Source organism: Nannobrachium achirus (genome assembly GCF_963921795.1).
Source record: "Nannobrachium achirus genome assembly, chromosome: 9".
Lineage (NCBI taxonomy): Eukaryota > Metazoa > Chordata > Actinopteri > Myctophiformes > Myctophidae > Nannobrachium > Nannobrachium achirus.
In genome coordinates this window covers 31,589,116-31,609,065 of record NC_137818.1, presented here as the reverse complement: position 1 = coordinate 31,609,065, position 19,950 = coordinate 31,589,116, and the positions used below count along the sequence as shown (strand labels likewise).

Below are 19,950 nucleotides of genomic sequence, written 5' to 3'. Positions count from 1 at the left end.
GAACCACATTACAACGTCATAGATGCAAATAAATATAGTGGTACAAGAAACAGGTGCAGTTACTATGTAGTGTGTCCTCAAGAAGCACCCTAAATGTCTATTGAAAGAGTCCTGAAGTTTGTTCCATTTGTGTGAAGCATAACATTGTTCACTGTTCACTGTTTTTATGTGGACTGGTATATCTAATGTGTTTGTGAATGTTCAAGTTCTTTAGTTCTTTATTCGGATCCCCATTAGCTTCCGCTGCCGCGGTTGCTAGTCTTCCTGGGGTCCACATAAAACATCACAACATCAACATACAATATTCATACAAACAACAACTGACACTCGTCAGTCTGAATCTAAAATGCATTAAAATACAAATATAAAATAATACAAGAAAATGTAAAAAAACAAAAAACATATTGATTATTCAAAGTGTGTTGTCTCTCATTAATATTTGTTTAATAGTTCTTTTGAATAAGTACTTACTTTTGATTTGTTTCATATTGACAGATAATGAGTTCCATTGTTGGATGGCTCTATAAATAACAGCTCTTTGTGTTGAATGTCCAGTACAAAGGAAGCTTACCACACAAGGCCTTGTAAATAAATAAAATACAAGAACTGCCAAGAGATACAAAATACAATGATGGGTGTGATAATCATGAATGAGTTCATGTAAGTAAGTACCGTAAGTAGGAGTCCTAGAGGCTAATTGTTTGTATCAGCCAAAGCACAGGAGTCGATCTTCAGTACCAACAGCTCCCTTTATTTAGCACACAACTTGTCACACCCAAGCCGTGCTACTCATACGCTGAGTTGGCGGTGCCCGGGATTGAACGCATGACCTTAAGGTTGAGTTCATGTAATTATACTAGCAGAGCTTTCACAGAATTCCTATTGCAGTTCTCTTATCTTGGAAAACAGCTCAAATGCCGGAATGTTTCTATGTCTCCTCCAATCTACTTATTGTTCACTGTATTCAGCACTTGTATATATTTCTTGTAAGTTCATGAGTAATATGCAAATGAGACTATGATTATCACAACATCTATTTTGTTTTTTCGTCTTTCAGGAGAGTCTCGAGGGCATTTTCATGGTCATCTTCACTGCCGAATGCTTTCTGAAGATAGTGGCGTATGGGCTCGTATTCCACGAGGGGGCCTATTTACGGAACTGTTGGAACATATTGGACTTCGTCATCGTGTTCATGGGGTAAGATGAGCTCTGGGCCGCACATCACCAGTCCTCTCTGGCCGCATTGGACACCCCTGGTCACCAGTGGTGCCAGATTTTGCGAGAGAAATAAGCAACCTGGTTTATGAAAACAAGCCCAAAAGAAGCGACCTAGGCCAAGAGCCCTTTAAACGTATATTATAGGCCTACATCCACTATTTGAAAATAGCCGATCTACAGACGTGTATTCTGACAAAACCGGTTGCAGCACGGTAGATTCGGACCCACAACATATGTGTTGTTTGTCAGGGATGAAAAAAAGTATATAATTTTGAAACATTTGAACAACACAAATCTGGTCACAAATTATAATGTCTGTGGACAAAATACACATTAATTTATTTTTTGGGTCTTTGACATGAAAATCTTTGAGAACCACTGGTTTAAATAATAATCAAAAACATTGGAAGCAAGTCCAAATAAGCAACTGCACTTTAAAAACAATCCTCAAAATACCGCAACCTGCAACTACCAATATTTACAAGCAACTTTACAGAAAAACAAGACCAACGTTTTTTAGTGAAAATGTTTGTTTTGTTAAAGATTTAATGATGTGGGCGGCGATACATTGTTGATCAAAATAGGCTTACCTGCTGTAAATTGTGCATAAAATCAAATGGTGACAATTGTTGAGAGATAATAATCACTGATCAGTGTTGGAAAGTAATTTACTACATTTAATTACTGTACTTAATTTTGAGGTATACTTTACTTGAGAATTTCCAATTTCCAATATATTTACTTCTACTCCACTACATCTCGGATTCAAATATTGTACTTTTACTCCATTATTTGTTACTAGCTACTGATTATTATTACAAAACATACATTAACCACTTCAGCCATATATACATTTTGGCCATTCATTGGAATTCACAAGCATTGTGAACGTGTAGATCTGCTATTTTTAAAGATGTTTGTACATTAGAGAATTTGAAATGGGACATTCTGCACAATGAGTACTTTACTTTTGGTACATTTGATACCAATACTTTTACTCAAGTAGGCTACGTTGTTAATTCTGGACTTTTACCTGTAACAGAGTATTTCTATATTGCAGTATCAATACTTTTACTATTAAAGAATATGAGTACTTTTCTGTCACTGATGGCTTCATTGTGTGTTTTTTTCTCCCAGCCTGTTCACCTTTGCCTTGGACACCATCAACATGATGATAGGTGTGCCGCTGGAGAAGGGTGGGGGCTTCGACATGAAGGCTCTGAGAGCTTTCAGAGTCCTGAGACCCCTACGTCTGGTCTCTGGAGTCCCCAGTAAGTACCTGTACCTCCATGTAGATGGTGAAAGTGGTTAAAGGAATGTTTCACTACCAAACATGTTTGGGGGTCATTTTTGTGTCTCACTCCAGACAGTTTTCAAGTTGCTAGATTTAGGTGCTGGCTACATGAATCTGGATATTTCTGAAGCTAGACATTTCTTTGTGCGATTGGAGCTAGCTTGCAGCCACACAAAGCTGGATATTTCGGCCGCGAAACTGGATACTTTTGAAACCGGATAAATATGTGAAGAAGATATTGAAACATATTCGATTCACTGGATCCTTGTAGGCATGGAACACGGATATCTCTGAAGACTTTACTGTGTGTGTGTGTGTGTGTGTGTGTGTGTGTGTGTGTGTGTGTGTGTGTGTGTGTGTGTGTGTGTGTGTGTGTGTGTGTGTGTGTGTGTGTGTGTGTGTGTGTGTGTGTGTGTGTGCTTTCCCCCTAGTGGAGGTCTGGGGACTCAGATTATATGTTAGACCTAGATTATTTATCAGACATGCCCTCTTCTTGTGCAAACTCATTGTAACTCCAAACTCCATTTTATGATGGATTCATAAAGAAAAAACACAATTTCTTAGTTCTGTTGACTGTTGTTGTCCTTCTAATAGGTGAGGGGGCCATTTCTTTCAATTATCTTCTTATATTTTTGAGAAAAGAAAAAAAAAAGAAAAGGATGAAAGTGCCCACATTAGACGGACAATATCATGGAGTTACAATGGGTTTGTATAGGAAGGGGGTGAGTCCGTCTGATCAAAATAATATCACATATCTAAATACAGAATCAAGCAACTTAAAAACTGTCTGGGGTGCTCATATAAGCTATACTAGAATAGACGTTAAAACTACCCCAGAACATGATAATGGTGTGTAAATCAAAAATGTCCCTGTGTCCGTGTACAGACATATATTGATGACCCCTGATTGTTCTCCTCCAGGTCTACAGGTGGTGATGAACTCCATCCTCAAAGCCATGCTTCCTCTGATACATATCGGTCTGCTGGTCTTCCTGCTGGTCACCATCTACGCCATTGTGGGCTTGGAACTCTTCAAGTGCAAGATGCACAAGACCTGCTACTATGTCGGCACAGGTAGATAAACAAGGCACAGTCAGAGACCGTTATGGCGGCACATGATAATCATTATCAGATGATGAACCACTGTGAAACCACTGTGAAACCACTAGTGAAAACAGCAGATCTACAAGCACACGTTGTGTGCTTGTAGATCAGCTGTTTTCACTAGTTTTGTGCGACAGTCTTGTATGATGAAGCAGGGCTTTGCTTTACCAAAAGTACACATAGATGAAAACCCCTGCCTTACTGCATATGGTTATTATCCATTTCTATCTTCTAGACATCTATGCCACAGCAGAGAATGAGCTGCCGGCCCCCTGTGCCCAGGCTGGAAATGGGCGGCGCTGCCACAACGGCTCGGAGTGCAGGCCGGGCTGGGTAGGCCCAAACCACGGTATCACCCACTTTGACAACATTGGCTTTGCCATGCTCACAGTGTTCCAGTGTATCACCATGCAGGGATGGACAGAAGTGCTCTACTGGGTGAGTGACGGCAACCCTTCCTCTCCTCAAATTAGTTTTTGGCAGTTAATCCTTTCCACTTGCCCTGTGCACTCATTTAAGCAGGGTTCCCACGGTCATGAAATTCCTGGAAATATTTTGAAATTAGAAAAATATTTTTCCAGTACTGGAAAAGTTTGGGAATTGATCAAGGGTCCTGGAAGGTCCTGAAAAAAATAGCTATGCATTGTCTTTGGTTATTGACTTTTTGTTAATGACAAATTAAACATTGGCCAAATTGTCAAATATTCGAGGCAGAAATTGTGAAAATAGCAGATCTACGCGAGGCGTTGTGAGCATGTAGATCGTCTATTTTCACAATAAAACTGTGTTATACAAAGTTCCTCAACTCTTCAAATATGATTATTTTGGGGGGTCACAGCCTGAAAAGGTTAAGAACCACTGGCATACACTACCTGTCTTTGGGCATTGCACATAGGAGTAAGCGACTCGTTATTGAGCTGAATTATTGTTATAATTATATAGTCCTGGAAATCTGGTTAAATATTCTGGAAAAGTTTTGGACATTAATTGGTAAAGATGTGTGGGAACCCTGTTTAAGACATATTCTGTACAGTAAATACTTACCATTCGTTATTGCATCAACTGAGGATCGTAAACTTTTGGAGGAGATTTTGACAAACAAGAGTAATGTCAAAGGAAATCTGTTTGTAACTGAGTGACCCACTTTTATCTTTCAGGTGAACGATGCGATAGGGAACGAGTTTCCCTGGCTCTACTTTGGCCCACTTATTCTAGTGGGTTCCTTCTTTGTGCTCAATCTGGTCCTGGGTGTGCTCAGCGGGTAGGACACCTCTCTCTCTTTCTCTCTCCTTAGTTTCTACTGTAGTTCTTCCACAGAAAATGGAGAATCACGTTGACCACCATCCCTCTGTTTTGCCTTACCAGAGAGTTTACCAAAGAACGAGAGAAGGTGAGGTGTCGCGGAGAGTGGCAGATGTTACGAGAAACGCAGCAGCTGGACGAGGACCTGCACGGCTACATGGAGTGGATCACTCATGCCGAGGTCCTGGCCCTGGATTCGGACCGGGAAGGTAAGAGGACGCGATAAACCCACCGTAGAACCCTATACATCCAATGTTTCATCCTTTCTCTATCCTGTCTCTTTTAGAGATGTAATTAATCATTAAGCCTTTTAGACCTGGAACGCAGCCATGTCACTCTAGATTTCTAACCATTATTTCATGCTTTAACTATTTAAAAAAACACACCTGTGCGAACTGAGCAGTGGCGTACTGTATGCTGTGTGTGCATGCGTGTGTGTGTGCGTGTGTGTGTGTGTGTGTGTGTGTGTGTGTGTGTGTGTGTGTGTGTGTGTGTGTGTGTGTGTGTGTGTGTGTGTGTGTGTGTGTGTGTGTGACTCAACACCGCCACCTGGTCACCAGCGGTATTGCTGTTCATGCTAGGGACTAACAAATTACCTAAAAAGAAGAGATTTTTAGGTAATTTTCAGGTCTTGGGTTAACTTCAATCTTTCTGCTCTTGTCAGGTCTCCTGCCGCTGACTGCCGATGATGAAACGGACAGCCTCTATGGCCTGGACGACAAGAAACCGCTTTACTACTAGTGAGTCTTTTGCTGTTTTGGTCTTTCATTCACAGACCCACCCAAGCCCTATGTTCACTTCAGTCAAATGGTTTTCAACCCTTTTCTTATCAAGGTCCATTATTTATTCGGCATTTGAGCCACGGACCACCATTTGATGAAATTTAGCCTCTCAGACCCAAGACGTTTTTATTAGAGCCCGACCGATACCATTTTTTCCGACCGATACCGATATATACCGAGTGCTAGAGCACCGATACCGATACGATACCGATGTTTTGTAAAAAAAAAAAATTATTAATTTAAGATCATTTAATTGACAGCTCGCCCCTCGGATAAATGGTCAGATTATTGCTTTTTTTGTGCTTTTCATGTCAAACTTTAAGTTTGGTCGCAGTTATCAATTTCTATTGCTTGTTGGATAATAATACTCTTTTAATTTGGGGGTTCTGCTGTGTTTTGTCTCGTTTATGAATTAATATGTGTCTTTTATCCAAACGTAAATGCATTGCCAAGCAATTAAACAACACAAGTTCTATAGTCTATAGTCAGACATCTATATTTCTCTGTGGATTTTCACATAGGCCTACACACCTTCCTCCACCGCAACATGAAAAATCAGAGTTAGACAGTGCATGTGGTGAGTGAACGACACACGAGAGGCAGCAGCTCCAGTAGTGTTGGCTTGCATCTTGGACTATTATACTGCACTCTGCTGGATAATTCTGGTATTGCCCACACATAGGCCTATATAACTCAGGGTTTCATGCTCTATCCGCAGACACGTTACAGACAATTAACTCAGTTACTGCCAATTAAATATGCCTTCTTTGGGTTCTCCCTGCCATAAATCTCCATAGACTTCCATGTAATTTATAGTGCACAGATCATGCACGCCCATGCACAGAGCATGCACCATGTTTGTGCAGGCTGTTCACAGCTTTCAAACAAAAAAATCAGATTGGAAATCCGTTCAGGCATTCTTGAGAAAATAGCCATTATGTTTTACGTTTCATGTTATGTAAGCAAAGATGGCTGCCCTGTATGAAAGATGGGGTTGTATGGGGGGTGGAACATGCAAAATCGCGATTGAAATCATGTTTACTAGATTTAATGGGGTCAAAAAATAATAATAATAATAATAAAAAAAAAAAATATCGGTATCGGTGGAATAATTCACCGATACCGATACCGATACCTCCAAAACGACCGATATATCGAATTGACCGATATATCGGTCGGGCTCTAGTTTTTATACGATTTTGGCCACAATTCCATGCTATATTGATTTTAAATGAACTTAGTAATGTTTAACAATAATGTAACTCTTGTCTTGAGAGCATAAATGCATTCTCTACAGCAGGGGTTTTCAAAGTGGGTGACGGGGCACCCTGGGGTGCCGCGACGGCAGTCCAGGGGTGCCGCAAGATCATTTGATAATATTTGGAATTTATTTGGACACTTGAAGAAATATTTAGTATCATTTTAAAGTTGAAGTACAAACACATTTTCAGTCAGTTCTAACCAAAATGGTTATTATCTCAACGTTTTCCTCGCAACATAATCACTGAAATATTGTCACTGTCGGGCAGAAACCTTGCATAAAACTAGTGAAAACAGCAGATCTACAAGCACACAACGCCTTGTGTGCTCGTTGTGTGATCTGTGTGATCGTTGTGTGATCTGCTGTTTTCACTAGTTTTGTACATTTTATATATGCTAAATACAAAATGAACGGTTAACTTTTGGACATACTACGTTTCCACCCGACAACGACGATATGCTATAAATGTAAGGTGCTGGGAGTGAAAATTATAATGTAGGGATGCCTCAGATTAAAAAAATATTTATGGGTGCCCTGAGACAAAAAGGTTTGGGAACCCCTGCTCTACAGTGAACCCACATTATGCTAATATTTCATATTTACTGTCCATGTGTAGTCGCCTGGCCCGACGCTGGAACCGTTTCTTCAGGATGAAGTGTCTGGTTTATATAAAGACCAAGGCCTTTTATTGGGCGGTGATGTTCCTGGTGCTCATCAACACATTTTGCATCGCGACAGAACACCACAACCAGTCTGAGGGGCTGACCACATTCCAAGGTTTGTCATTCATATTATCATTTTTAATTAGCTTATTAGGGATAATTCAACTGAAGAAACTGTTGCTCAGATGGTTATGTTGAGAGCTTGAATATGGTCAACTAAGTATAGTGTTTATCAAGGGTGGGCAACATTAAGTATCTGCACTCTCACCAGTAATATACTGGTAAACCCCATCATTCAATTAGCTTGTAATAGTCACAAATGTTAAAAAATAACTTTCATAACTTTATGAACTTAAATACAAATAAACAGGACAGCTGTTGCGAGCTGCGTGCGTGCGTGCGTGCGTGCGTGCGTGCGTGCGTGCGTGCATGCATGCACGCACGCGAAGTTCACCCAACTGATCCCATAGCCTGCGGGGACCGTAACCATGACAACAGAGCCTATAGCTCGTGGGCTCTTTTGTAAACGAAAACGCCCAGAGCTTGTGGATCTGCTACTTTTGATACCTTTGTGCGATGACACTGTAGAATGATAAATTAGGGCGTACATATACGAAAGAACACAAAAAGTTATAATATGGAGATAAGAGGTTTCTGCTCGACAGCAACGATATGCTGTTTTATAAAACTACTCTCTCTTTTCCGTCTCTCCTCACCAGACGTTGTCACCAGGATCCTGCTGGTGTTGTTCTCCATAGAAATGTTCATGAAGATCTACGCGCTGGGGCCCAGGGCCTGCTTCATATCCATTTTCAATCGCTTTGACTTCTTTGTGGTGATATGTTCAATCGTGGAGATGATCCTGTTGTCCGTGGAAGCTGTGTCTCCGCTAGGCATCTCCGTCCTCAGGTGCATCAGGCTGCTGCGGTTCCTCAAGGTCACCAAGTAAGTAACCTGCATCTTAAACAGCACAACTACATGTTCTCTTTTGTCTTGCATTGCATTTTTATATTAACCATTGCATTTTTATATTAACCACTTGAACCCTAGTGTCCATATTCTGAGAACTTTAGCCAAAAATAGCAGATCTACAAGCTCACAACGCCTCGCAGCGCAAGGCGGTGTGAGCTTGTAGATCGGCTATTTTCAGCAAAGAGGTTTGGTGCAGAGGGTAAAAAGAGCAGACTAAGTACAGAGTGAAAGGTCAAGTTTATTAAGTATTGACAGTCAAGTGGTTAAATATCTGAAAACACAAATTGACATGAATCCAAAATACACTGAAGATTGTGCTGTCAAACAATGAAACTATATGGAATCTCTGAAAACGTCTTGATCCCGTGACTTCAAGAGATGATGTGTAATTATTTGTTTGAATTTTTGGACCGTATTTGTAGGAGTAGTAGCAAAGAGTGTGTTTTGATTGAAACATTTTGTTTCAGTCATACGCTGGTAACACCTCTCTCTCTCTCTCTCCTCGCTCCCCAGATACTGGAAACCTCTCAGTAACCTAGTGGCCTCCCTCCTCAACTCTGTGCGCTCCATCGCCTCCCTCCTGCTGCTCCTCTTCCTCTTCATCGTCATCTTCGCCCTCCTGGGCATGCAGGTGTTTGGGGCCAAGTTGAATTTCCTCGACACCAAACACAGACGCAGCAACTTCGACAACTTCCCCCAGGCCCTCATCAGTGTGTTCCAGGTGAGTGGAACTAAATCAGTGTTATTCCTGAGCATTGTGACCCATGGTTGTGTCATGGACTGTTTTTTTATGGGGCGTGAGTAAATACAATTTTTTTTTTTTTTTACCTCTCGTACAAAACAAATATATATATATATATATATATATATATATATATATATATGTATATATATGTATATATATATATATATATATATATATATATATATATATATATATTTAATTCTTTCAAATATAGATAATTTAATTTACATTATGTATTTATTATTTCAATATTTCATTTGTGTAAATTGTTCTTATTGTGCAGCTTTCAGTTATTGTTTTTGGTGTCTTTTCATCCTGCAACGATGGGTCTTCAGACACAAAAATAAAGTGAATTCATTCATTAGCTTATGTGTTGATGTGTGCTGTACTGCTGCTAATTTAGTAGCGTCTCTCATCCATTTTGTTGACCCTTCCCCTGTGCCAGGTCCTAACGGGAGAGGGCTGGAACACCATTATGTACACTGGCATCAGAGCCCACGGAGGCCCTGCCTTCCCTGGCATCCTGGTCAGCATCTACTTTGTCATCCTCTATGTCTGCGGTCACTGTATCCTTCCTGTGCACAACTGCCACAACAGTGTATACACTATTAGCACTTGTACGAAAGAAAACAACTCACCAGGGGTTAAAAATGCAATTTCCCACATATCAATGTACTTAGTCCCAACACTGCTTATAAGTGTGTTAAAATGCGTTATAAATGTGTGTGAGGGGGTAGTACAGCCTGGTTTTCAAGTGGACCCTGATCCAGAAAAGCTTGAGGACCACTGGTCTACAGCTTTAAAGTGCAGTACAGACTAAGTATACATCATTGGCCACAGCATTTCTGTTGTCACCGTCATTGATGTTTGTTTTTCCTGAGCCGGTTGCAAACCAGACATCCTCCTCAACGTGTTCCTGGCCATCGCCGTTGACAACCTGTCCCAGGCTGAAAGCTTGACTGCAGCCCAAAAGGAGAAGGCTGTACAGAAGTTACAGAAGAAGTTGCAGAGGTGAGACCATGTGGAACTTGGATGGTTCTTAACCCCATCAACGCTAGCGCAGTGGTTCTCTCCTCTAGTGGTTCAACTAACACTTGTTTTAAGAAAATGTGCAGCACCTTTAACACTCAGGACTTAACAGTGGATCTCTGTCAAGCTCCGCTCTCCTGTCCATGTTTATTCCTCCAGAAAGATGCCTGAGAAGACGGATGAAGAGAGAGAGAGGATAGCTAAGAAACTTGCAGAGGGCAAGAAAGTTGAGGGCATGCCCACCACAGCCAAGGTTAGTACGGTAGTTCTCCTACTGGTTAACTCCACCAGCGTCCATTTTGGTTCCATTTGTATACTTTCACATTTAAATTAAAACCTTAGGTTTTCCACACAATGTTCCATGCTTAATACAGATTCTTCCTTTTTCAACTTTCAGCTAAAAATCGATGAGTTTGAGTCCAACGTGAATGAAGTGAAGGATCCCTTCCCCCCGGCAGACTTCCCAGGTAAAAAATGAAAATAAAAAACGAAACTCAAATTCCTTCGCTTGTCGGTTGTCACAAATGTTGAAGTCATTAAACCGGCTGCATTGTAGGGAAGGAAGGGAAGGGGAGACCTTTGTTAATCCCACGGGCGATATTCAGTTTCAGCTTCACCAAGCTGATGGCTGCTCAGATGTTCATGATAACAGAGGAGCTGTTAGGGGTTTAAGTGTCTTGCTCAGTGGCACTAGACACATAAACATGGGTGGGCTGGGAGGCGAACTGGTGACCTTCTGATTTACCAGACACTCAGACAGCCTCTCTACCCACTACTCTTGTTGCAGTTATAATTATAGTAGCACATCATTACTATTAGAGGCAGTTAATTCCCTCATGCATTTATAGTCAGAGTCTAAAGTTAGGCTATTTCACATACTCTGGCCACTACCATATACAGCCTACTGTACAAGTCACTACTGGGAATTACGTAGTTTCCTCTCCAAGAATCAAGATGGTTTGTTTTCGTCACTCACTCACATGGAGCAAAATGTTGAGTCCCAGCTAACTCTAGCTAACAGGAGTGCTGTATTTGTCTTTCTCTAAGTTTCTCTGGTCTCTGTGATATTATAACAGGCTTATCAATTTATCACATTAAGCTTGTGCCAAGAGAGGAATATTCACCATAGTTTCTAATTGCACAATATATTTACACAGTTTGTATAAAAACCCGCAAATGAGATTTTCACCGCAATGTTTTTCCCATAGGGTTTTAAAGCTTATGCAAATAATGAGATCTGTGTAAGCCTTTTAGAGAGTTTCAAGTTTCGCTGTAAACCGTGTTGATTTGTGGAGATTATCTTGTTCAAATAAACAATATCATAATCATTTGAAATGTGCTTTGAGTAAGAGCCCCATGGTGAGAGGAACTTCTGGGTTGAGCCTAATTTATGCTCTGTCACATAACAGCGACATGTGCCCAAAATAGTCGACCTACAGTACAAGCTCACAATGCGTCACAGTCATGCAATGATTAATGAAGTATGAACATTGGTGGAAGAAGTAAACAGATTATTTACAAGTATACTCTGTTACAAGTAAAAGGCCAGTATGCAAAATTTTAACTTGATTACAAGAGTATTGGCTGGAAGGCAAAGCTCTCTGTCTACCGAGCAATCTTCGTTCCTACTCTCACCTATGGTCTTGAAGTGTGGGTCATGACCGAAAGTATAAGGTTGCGGGTGCAAGCGGCCGAAATGGGTTTCCTCAGACCGGTGGCTGGTATCTCCCTTAGAGATAGGGTGAGAAGTTCAGTCACCCGAGAGAAACTTGGAGTAGAACCGCTGCTCCTACACTTGGAAAGGAGTCAGCTTAGGTGGTTCGGGCATCTAGTACGGATGCCCCCCGAGCGCCTTCCTAGGAAGGTCCTTGATGCACGTCCCACTGGGAGGAGAACGGGGTAGACCAAATACCAGATGGAAGGATTATATCACCAAACTGGCTTGGGAACGCCTCGGTATACTCCCTGAGGGAGTGGAGGAAGTTGCTCGGGATAAGGAAATCTGGAAGTCTCAGTTGGAACTGTTACCCCCGCAACCCGATTCCAGAAAAGCGGTTGAAGATGGATGGATGGATGGCATTAAAATATACTAACTTACAGTACTAAATATAAAGTATTATAAACTTACAACGTGTCGCAATGCATTGTGAGATTGTAGAATGGCTATTTACGAATAGACACAGTGTCAAATTGGGCCTAGTTGGTTAATTTATGTTTTGTAGTAATAATCAGAATCTACAAAGTAACTTGTAACTATATAGTGGAGTATATACTGTACAGTATATAAAAATCACACCCGTGTGAAGTGGAGCTGTGTGTGTGTGTGTGTGTGTGTGTGTGTGTGTGTGTGTGTGTGTGTGTGTGTGTGTGTGTGTGTGTGTGTGTGTGTGTGTGTGTGTGTGTGTGTGTGTGTGTGTGTGTGTGTGTGTGTGTGTGTGTGTGGATCATGTGTACCGTTTTTTGTGACATTTGAAGAAAATATGTAGGAAAAGGAGCAAAAAGTGTGTTTTGGAGAAAATTCAAGATGGCGGAAAATCTATCATGGCGCAAATGGGCGTGGCCTATATGGGGAGATGCGTCATGGCCCAAGGAATCCAGGGAAAAAATATTTTTAATTTTCCGACCTACGGTTCAAGAGTTACAGGCCAAAACGTAAAGTGGGGTGTTATGGCGCCACCATGCGGCCAAATGACACAATTATTTTTTATTTAATCCTTGAAATCATTATGAACCTCCTCTCCAAGTCTTGAAACTCTAGCCCCTATGGTTTGCGAGAGACAAATAATTGAATGTGAGTTTTTGCGATTCCCATTATAAGTCAATGGGGAAAATTAATTCACTAATAAATTAATATCAATTAAACTATAGAACCTTTCTCTTAGAAAAGTAATAGCCCACGATTCCCGAGTAAGCCGGTCGATTTGACATATGGCGCGAGTGTGTGGTGGCAAAACTGTGGGACTAGTGGCGTGCCGAAGTTTAGGAAGTTCAGGCTACATACACACAGACAGACAGACAGACACACACACACACACACACACACACAGACCCACACAGCCACGTATAGGGAGCCTGTGTTTCACACAGCTCCAAAAAGAGCAGACAAGCTTTAAAGTAAATTAAGTACAGTACTTAACGTGTCTGTCGGGTGTAAACCTCAAATGTCCAAAACTATTACTTTTCAAGATTCAAATTCAAAACCAGTATAAGATTTGCTTTTGATGTTTTGAGTGACGCTGGAGTGTGATCAAGCAGGTTTCATTTACGAAAAAAAAAATGTAAAAGTTTGAATATGGAGATAAGCGATTTCTGCCTGACCCAAACGTTATGTAAATGTGTTTGGTTCCTCTCCACCACTGAGTGGGCCTTTGGCCTCTACCAAAACACTGAGCACCTGCACATCACTCTGCACTGCAGGTGACGACGAGGAGGAGGAGCCAGACATCCCCATTAGCCCCCGTCCTCGACCAATGGCTGACCTGCAGCTGAAGGAGGAGGCGGTGCCCTTGCCTCAAGCCAGCTCCTTCTACATCTTCAGCCCTACGAACAAGTGAGAACCACACAGTATCATGTCCTGTACTCACCACCGTGCTTCACTGAGAGCTTGTATATTGGTTTTCAGTTCGGTTTGTGTCGTTTAAAAAAAAAGGTTAATTCTGTTTATTTGTATAAACATTTTAGATTTTAAGTTAATGTTCTCAAATAGAAACAGTACCCTAATGCTGCATTCACACAGAGAGAAGCCAAGCTAATGGTTGGCTTGGTAATTCAATATAATCTCTATGCAAACCAGCTTTAAAAATGTCCAAGCTTTTTTTTCCAGCTTGGAAATTTTAACCACAAGTCATACTGTACATACTGTACTAACAAAGATTATTGAAGAGGTCGCTGTGCACAAACATGATGTATTGTAAATACAATTCATTTGTGTGTGTGTGTGTGTGTGTGTGTGTGTGTGTGTGTGTGTGTGTGTGTGTGTGTGTGTGTGTGTGTGTGTGTGTGTGTGTGTGTGTGTGTGTGTGTGTGTGTGTGTGTGTGTGTGCGTTTGTATGTGTGCTTGTGTGGATTAGGATCCGCAAAATTAGCTACAAGATCATCAACGCCTCGGCCTTCACCAACTTAATCCTCCTGTTCATTCTACTGTCCTCCATCTCGCTGGCTGCAGAGGACCCCATTGACCCCAAATCCCCCAGAAACCAGGTGCGTCTGCAGGGAAATCTTTATAAAAAAAAAGTTTTGTAATTGTACTTTTGATCAATTGTAAATTGATCCGAATGTAACATGTGCATATTAGACCAGTGGTTTTGTGGGTCGGGTACCCACAAAACCACTGTTTTTTTTTTTTTTTGGGGGGGGGGGGGGACACTCCCCAACTCCCCAACTCCCCAGATGATTGACTTAATGTGCAACGTTGTTTTCTCACTCAACAGTAAAAAAAGTGTATATATAGGGTATCTGCATATTTCAAAAGTGACAATACTTAGTTAAAAGTGACCTTTTAATACATCTAAAATGACAAATTAAACATTGGCCAAATTGTCTAATATTAGAGGTAGAAATTGTGAAAATAGACGATCTACATGTAGATCTGCTATTTTAACAATAAAACCTTGTTAAACAATTTGTCTCAAGTCTTGTCAGGGTCAGGGTCCCCAGTTAAAATATGATTATTTTGGGGGTCACGGCCTGAAAAGGTTGAGAACCACTGTATTAGACGACTAATATGGTGACTGTGTGTGTGTGCCCTTCCTCTTAGATCCTGGCCTATGCTGACATTGTCTTCACCACTGTGTTCACCATTGAGATCGTCCTGAAGGTAAACCCATGGAAGATGGTCTAGTTTTAAATGTCCCTATTTTGGGCTGATCCTAGGAGAAATGTGCAAAAGTATTGCAAAGAATTCAACATTCATTATAATTATTATCAGTAGCAATTTGCTATTTGTCATAAAATGAAATATACAGTATATAGCTTATGTAGTTAACTAATTTACTGCCATAGCCTGAGTTTCTAGTACTACATTCCCTGCCAATCCCGAGTTTCCTGAGATTTACATTTATTTAATTTGATAACAAAACAAAAAAAATCTTAAATGAGAATTTAAGATATCCACAATGTCCGATATCAAAATATTAAATCAACAACATTAAATCAGTTGAAAGATATGGCTACAATGCAGACATAATGGTCACTTGTTCTCGTGTTTTCATTTCTTAGTTTTTCCAGACCAAAGAATATTGAGAATGTAATTTACACAGGCCTGAACACAGGCCAATTGTGTTCGTATAGACGCTCTGCAAAGCCGGATGCACCATGGTGGATTCTAAACCCAGACTCTGTGGTGGCGGGCGGCTACTTTTCCACTGCGACACCTTTTCATTTAAACCCAAGCCAGTTCATGTGTAACTAATACTGTGCTTGTATCGGGCCAACAGATGACAGTGTATGGAGCGTTCATGCACGAGGGCTCCTTCTGTCGTAACTCCTTCAACATCCTGGATCTGATTGTGGTCACAGTCTCCCTGCTCTCAATGGGAATGGAGTGAGTTCACCTTTTGACACAGTTTCATAGTGATTTCACCACATATTCATTTGTTTAAATCCCAACCTTGTGAACTACAGCAGTGGTTCTCAACCTGTGGGTCGGGACCCCCAGGGGGGTCCCCAAATTATTTTAGGGGGTCCCCAGATGATTAACTTAATATGCAACATTGTTTTCTCACTCAACAGTAAACAAACCAACATAAAGTTTTAAGTGTATAGAGGGTATCTGCACACACTAGACTAAAGGGACAATTTAAGGACTTCTTAATACCTCTAAATCTGCAAATTAAACTTGCGCCAAATTGTCAAATATTAGAAGCAGAAATTGTGAAAATAGCCGATCTCCATGCTCACAACGCCTCGCAACGCGAGGCTTTGTGAGCATGTAGATCGGCTATTTTCACAATAGAACCGTGTTATACAAAATGCAATCTGGCTAGCCACCGTCAAAGAAAAGTTCGGTCCACTTTTCCCTTTTGCAGCACTGCAGAAGTCTGTAATCGAGAGACTATACAAAATGTAATGCCTCAGATCTTAGTGCTCGTCAGGGTGGGGGGTCCCCAGTTAAAATATGATTACTTTGGGGGTCGCTGCCTGAAAAGGTTGAGAACCACTGAACTACAGTAGCAATATCTCAGGAATGCTTTGAAACCTACACTTGGACTCAAGTTCCAGGAAGTAGGTAGTTAGTGTGGTCAAGGGTCAAGCTTTCTGTGACCTCTCCATATTTCACCCCCCGTAATTTAAGGCCCTACTTCATCATACCAGCATGTCACACTAAAGTAGTGAAAGTAGCACATCTACAGTATAAGCACACATTTCAATTTAAAATAAATTATGTTTATTAAATAAATGGTTTTGGACATAAGGGATTTCTAGCGGTGATATATACAGCAACTGACTTGGTGAAGTCAGACAAACTGCGTTGCTGTGTTTCTAGGTTTTTTGCTCAACCTGAGTGTATCTGATGTGTGCAGGTCCAGTGCCATCTCTGTGGTGAAGATTCTCAGGGTGTTGAGGGTGCTGAGGCCTCTCAGGGCTATCAATCGAGCCAAGGGCTTGAAGGTAAAAGGCAAACCTTCACAAACCTGTACCTTTGAATCTCTTGCTGAACACATTGATAGTCCAGTCATAGGAACTATTTGTTATACCTTTGTTTGTTTTCTTTTCTCTTGTATTGACAGCACGTGGTCCAGTGTGTGTTTGTGGCAGTTAAAACCATCGGTAACATAGTGTTGGTTACCATGCTCTTGAATTTCATCTTTGCCTGCATAGGAGTGCAACTCTTTAAGGTGGGATTTTGGTAGTTCACATTTTGTATTTCACATAATTATGTTCATATTATCATAGAATGTTCATATATCAGATAATTAGGGTCATTTATTAACGTCAATCAAATCTACATAATTAATAGTTTAAACAAATTATCATATTTCCTTAATTCTCAGGGTAAATTCTACAGCTGCACAGATGCAACCAAATCAACTCCAGAGGAATGCCAGTAAGAGAAATACCAAGTGATTCATCAGAATAAAGTATGAATGTTATTTCTTTGAATAATCAATGTTCCTGTCTCCTCTCAGGGGGATTTACATGAAACACGTAGAGAACTCTCTCCAGGACACAGTGTTGGCTGAGAGACAATGGATCAACAGTGACTTCAACTTTGACAATGTGTTCAAAGGCATGCTGGCTCTATTCACTGTCTCCACATTCGAGGGCTGGCCAAAGTGAGTATGAAGGGCTCTTGATGTGATAAATCACAATCTAATTTGGTCCTTTAAACCCCTTGCCTTTGACAGAAGGTAGAAACATCTAACATATAATTTTCCGAATGTCTGTCTGTCTGAGTGTCTGTCTGAAACCGCGTTTCTCATCAGTGGCTGGAGCAATTGATCTGAAATCGCATCACCATAAGCATATGAACACACCTGACATAACTGTGAAGCCCGTTTGTCACTTTCGCAAATCGTATGCTGTATATTTGCATTTTTATGGTGTATCTATATCTATTTAGCCTACAGTACCTTTTGTGACCACACATGTTAAGGGAGGGGCGCTGTTGTTCAGGCCATGCACAATCACACACAAACCCACACACACACACACACACACACACACACACACACACACACGGGGGGAGTGTGTGTGTGTGTGTGTGTGTGTGCAGGCAGGCGGGCGGGTGTGTGTGCAGGCGGGTGGGCGGGCGGGCTGGGGGGGGGGGGGGGGGGGACAGTATCTCTGTAGCCATTAAAGGAAACGGGTTTCTTACATTGATGCTCCTACATCATGCAAGCACCAGTTAAAGTTACTTTCCATCCCTCATATACTGTGTGCACAGTGCACATCCCATAACCCACACACTGCACATCATTTTGGAGCTCATATCTTTGAACGGGTAAGGGCTAGTGGTATTAATAAGTATTAATAAGAGTTTGTGTTTAAATAATAACTACATTGGATCCACAAATCACCCTTATAGACCATTATTCACATGGCGGCCATGTTTGAAATTTGCATTGAAACCGGGTGGCAACTGGGGTGGCATTTCATTAACTTAATGGCAAGATGGCTGCCTTGTGAATATGGTCATTTGGATCTCTCAGCTTTGATATGACCTTTTTTCAATAAATCTCACCTTGTGTGCTTGTCTCTCTCTCTCTCTCTCTCTCTCTCTCTCTCTCTCTCTCTCTCTCTCTCTCTCTCTCTCTCTCTCTCTCTCTCTCTCTCTCCCCTCCCCTCCCCTCCCCTCCTTCCTTCTTCAGGCTGCTGTACACAGCCATAGACTCAGACAAAGAGGGCATGGGACCCGTCTTCAACAACCACGTGGACCTCTCCCTCTTCTTTGTCTTCTACATCATCCTCATCGCCTTCTTCATGATGAACATCTTCGTGGGCTTCGTCATCGTCACCTTCCAGGAGCAGGGCGAGTCGGAGTACCAGGACTGTGAGCTGGACAAGAACCAGGTACCACTTGAGGAGACCTTAGAGACAGTTTTCAAATGTATAAAGCATCTATATAATAGCATATCTACAAGCTCACAGCTTGTAAATCGTCTATTTTCAAATGACCAAAATGTATATAGGCCTGAAGTGGTTAACTCATTCAGGCCGGGAACACATTTTTGTGTAGTACAGTACATGTACAGTATGTAGCAACATATTTGTTTTTGTAAATTTTGAATAATATATATTTTTTTTTCAGAAAACTAAATGGGTTTTAATGTATATTTTGTAAAATCAAAATCTACAAAGCAACTAACTAAAGTTTTCAAATAATTGTAGTGGAGTAGAAGTACAGTACAAAGTACAAATTGGAAATACTCCAGTAAGTAAAAATACCTAAACGATTTACTTAAGTACAGTACTTGAGTAAATGTACTTAGTTACTTTACACCACTGCTTTTGAATTTTAAGGACCTCCATAACTCTGAGTGTCAACATACATGGGCAACAGGCGGCCCGGGGGCCACATGCGGCCCCCACCTTCACTTAATGCGGCCCTCAGGTTAATATCGGAATACTGAATATATTATTGATTTCAGCTGTTACAATTCCAAACATGACCTGCTTTAATCCCTTCAGTCAATATTAGTAGCTTAATGACTAATATAGTAGTATTCATTATTATTGTTTTATGTCCAATGTATTTGTATTTAGATTCATAAAGTTAACATGAGTATATAACTAAATGCGTTTGAAATTAAATAAAAATGTTACATTTCAGGATTCCAATTCAAAATTAACAAAAAATATTCAGGATTCCAATTCAAAAGAAGCAAAAAAATTGCCGATCTACAAGCTCAAAACGGAGCTTGTAGATCTGCTATTTTTTGCTTCTTTTGTATGAGATACTAGAATGACAAAGTAGAACGTAGCAATATGCAATGTGGCCCTCTGGAGTGAAGGTGGAAATATAGTGGTCCTCACCATCATCAAAGTTGCCCACCCCTGGTCTAAAGTCTAAAGACACCCAGGTCAATTCCGAGACAAGGTTACTTGAGTGCAGAAGGGAGAAACCTTTGCTAACAACGTAG

General features: G+C 40.9%; 1 protein-coding gene across 1 annotated transcript in view; it reads left to right on the top strand.

Moving 5' to 3' along the window:
• Window positions 1–19,950, top strand: part of LOC308290777 (dihydropyridine-sensitive L-type skeletal muscle calcium channel subunit alpha-1-like) — a gene marked incomplete at both ends in the record, with an annotated part of 41,051 nt that overhangs the window by 7,638 nt on the left and 13,463 nt on the right. Inside the window, 23 exons of the mRNA XM_080732686.1 lie at window positions 1,058–1,197; window positions 2,356–2,489; window positions 3,434–3,586; window positions 3,852–4,054; window positions 4,774–4,877; window positions 4,982–5,127; window positions 5,583–5,658; window positions 7,578–7,738; window positions 8,343–8,568; window positions 9,109–9,316; window positions 9,786–9,906; window positions 10,237–10,351; window positions 10,529–10,622; window positions 10,767–10,836; window positions 13,787–13,919; window positions 14,440–14,569; window positions 15,126–15,185; window positions 15,805–15,911; window positions 16,891–16,978; window positions 17,098–17,205; window positions 17,362–17,414; window positions 17,497–17,643; window positions 18,679–18,880. Coding sequence (XP_080588812.1) covers window positions 1,058–1,197; window positions 2,356–2,489; window positions 3,434–3,586; window positions 3,852–4,054; window positions 4,774–4,877; window positions 4,982–5,127; window positions 5,583–5,658; window positions 7,578–7,738; window positions 8,343–8,568; window positions 9,109–9,316; window positions 9,786–9,906; window positions 10,237–10,351; window positions 10,529–10,622; window positions 10,767–10,836; window positions 13,787–13,919; window positions 14,440–14,569; window positions 15,126–15,185; window positions 15,805–15,911; window positions 16,891–16,978; window positions 17,098–17,205; window positions 17,362–17,414; window positions 17,497–17,643; window positions 18,679–18,880 — 2,979 coding nt within the window. The remainder of the gene's footprint in view (window positions 1–1,057; window positions 1,198–2,355; window positions 2,490–3,433; window positions 3,587–3,851; window positions 4,055–4,773; window positions 4,878–4,981; window positions 5,128–5,582; window positions 5,659–7,577; window positions 7,739–8,342; window positions 8,569–9,108; window positions 9,317–9,785; window positions 9,907–10,236; window positions 10,352–10,528; window positions 10,623–10,766; window positions 10,837–13,786; window positions 13,920–14,439; window positions 14,570–15,125; window positions 15,186–15,804; window positions 15,912–16,890; window positions 16,979–17,097; window positions 17,206–17,361; window positions 17,415–17,496; window positions 17,644–18,678; window positions 18,881–19,950) is intronic.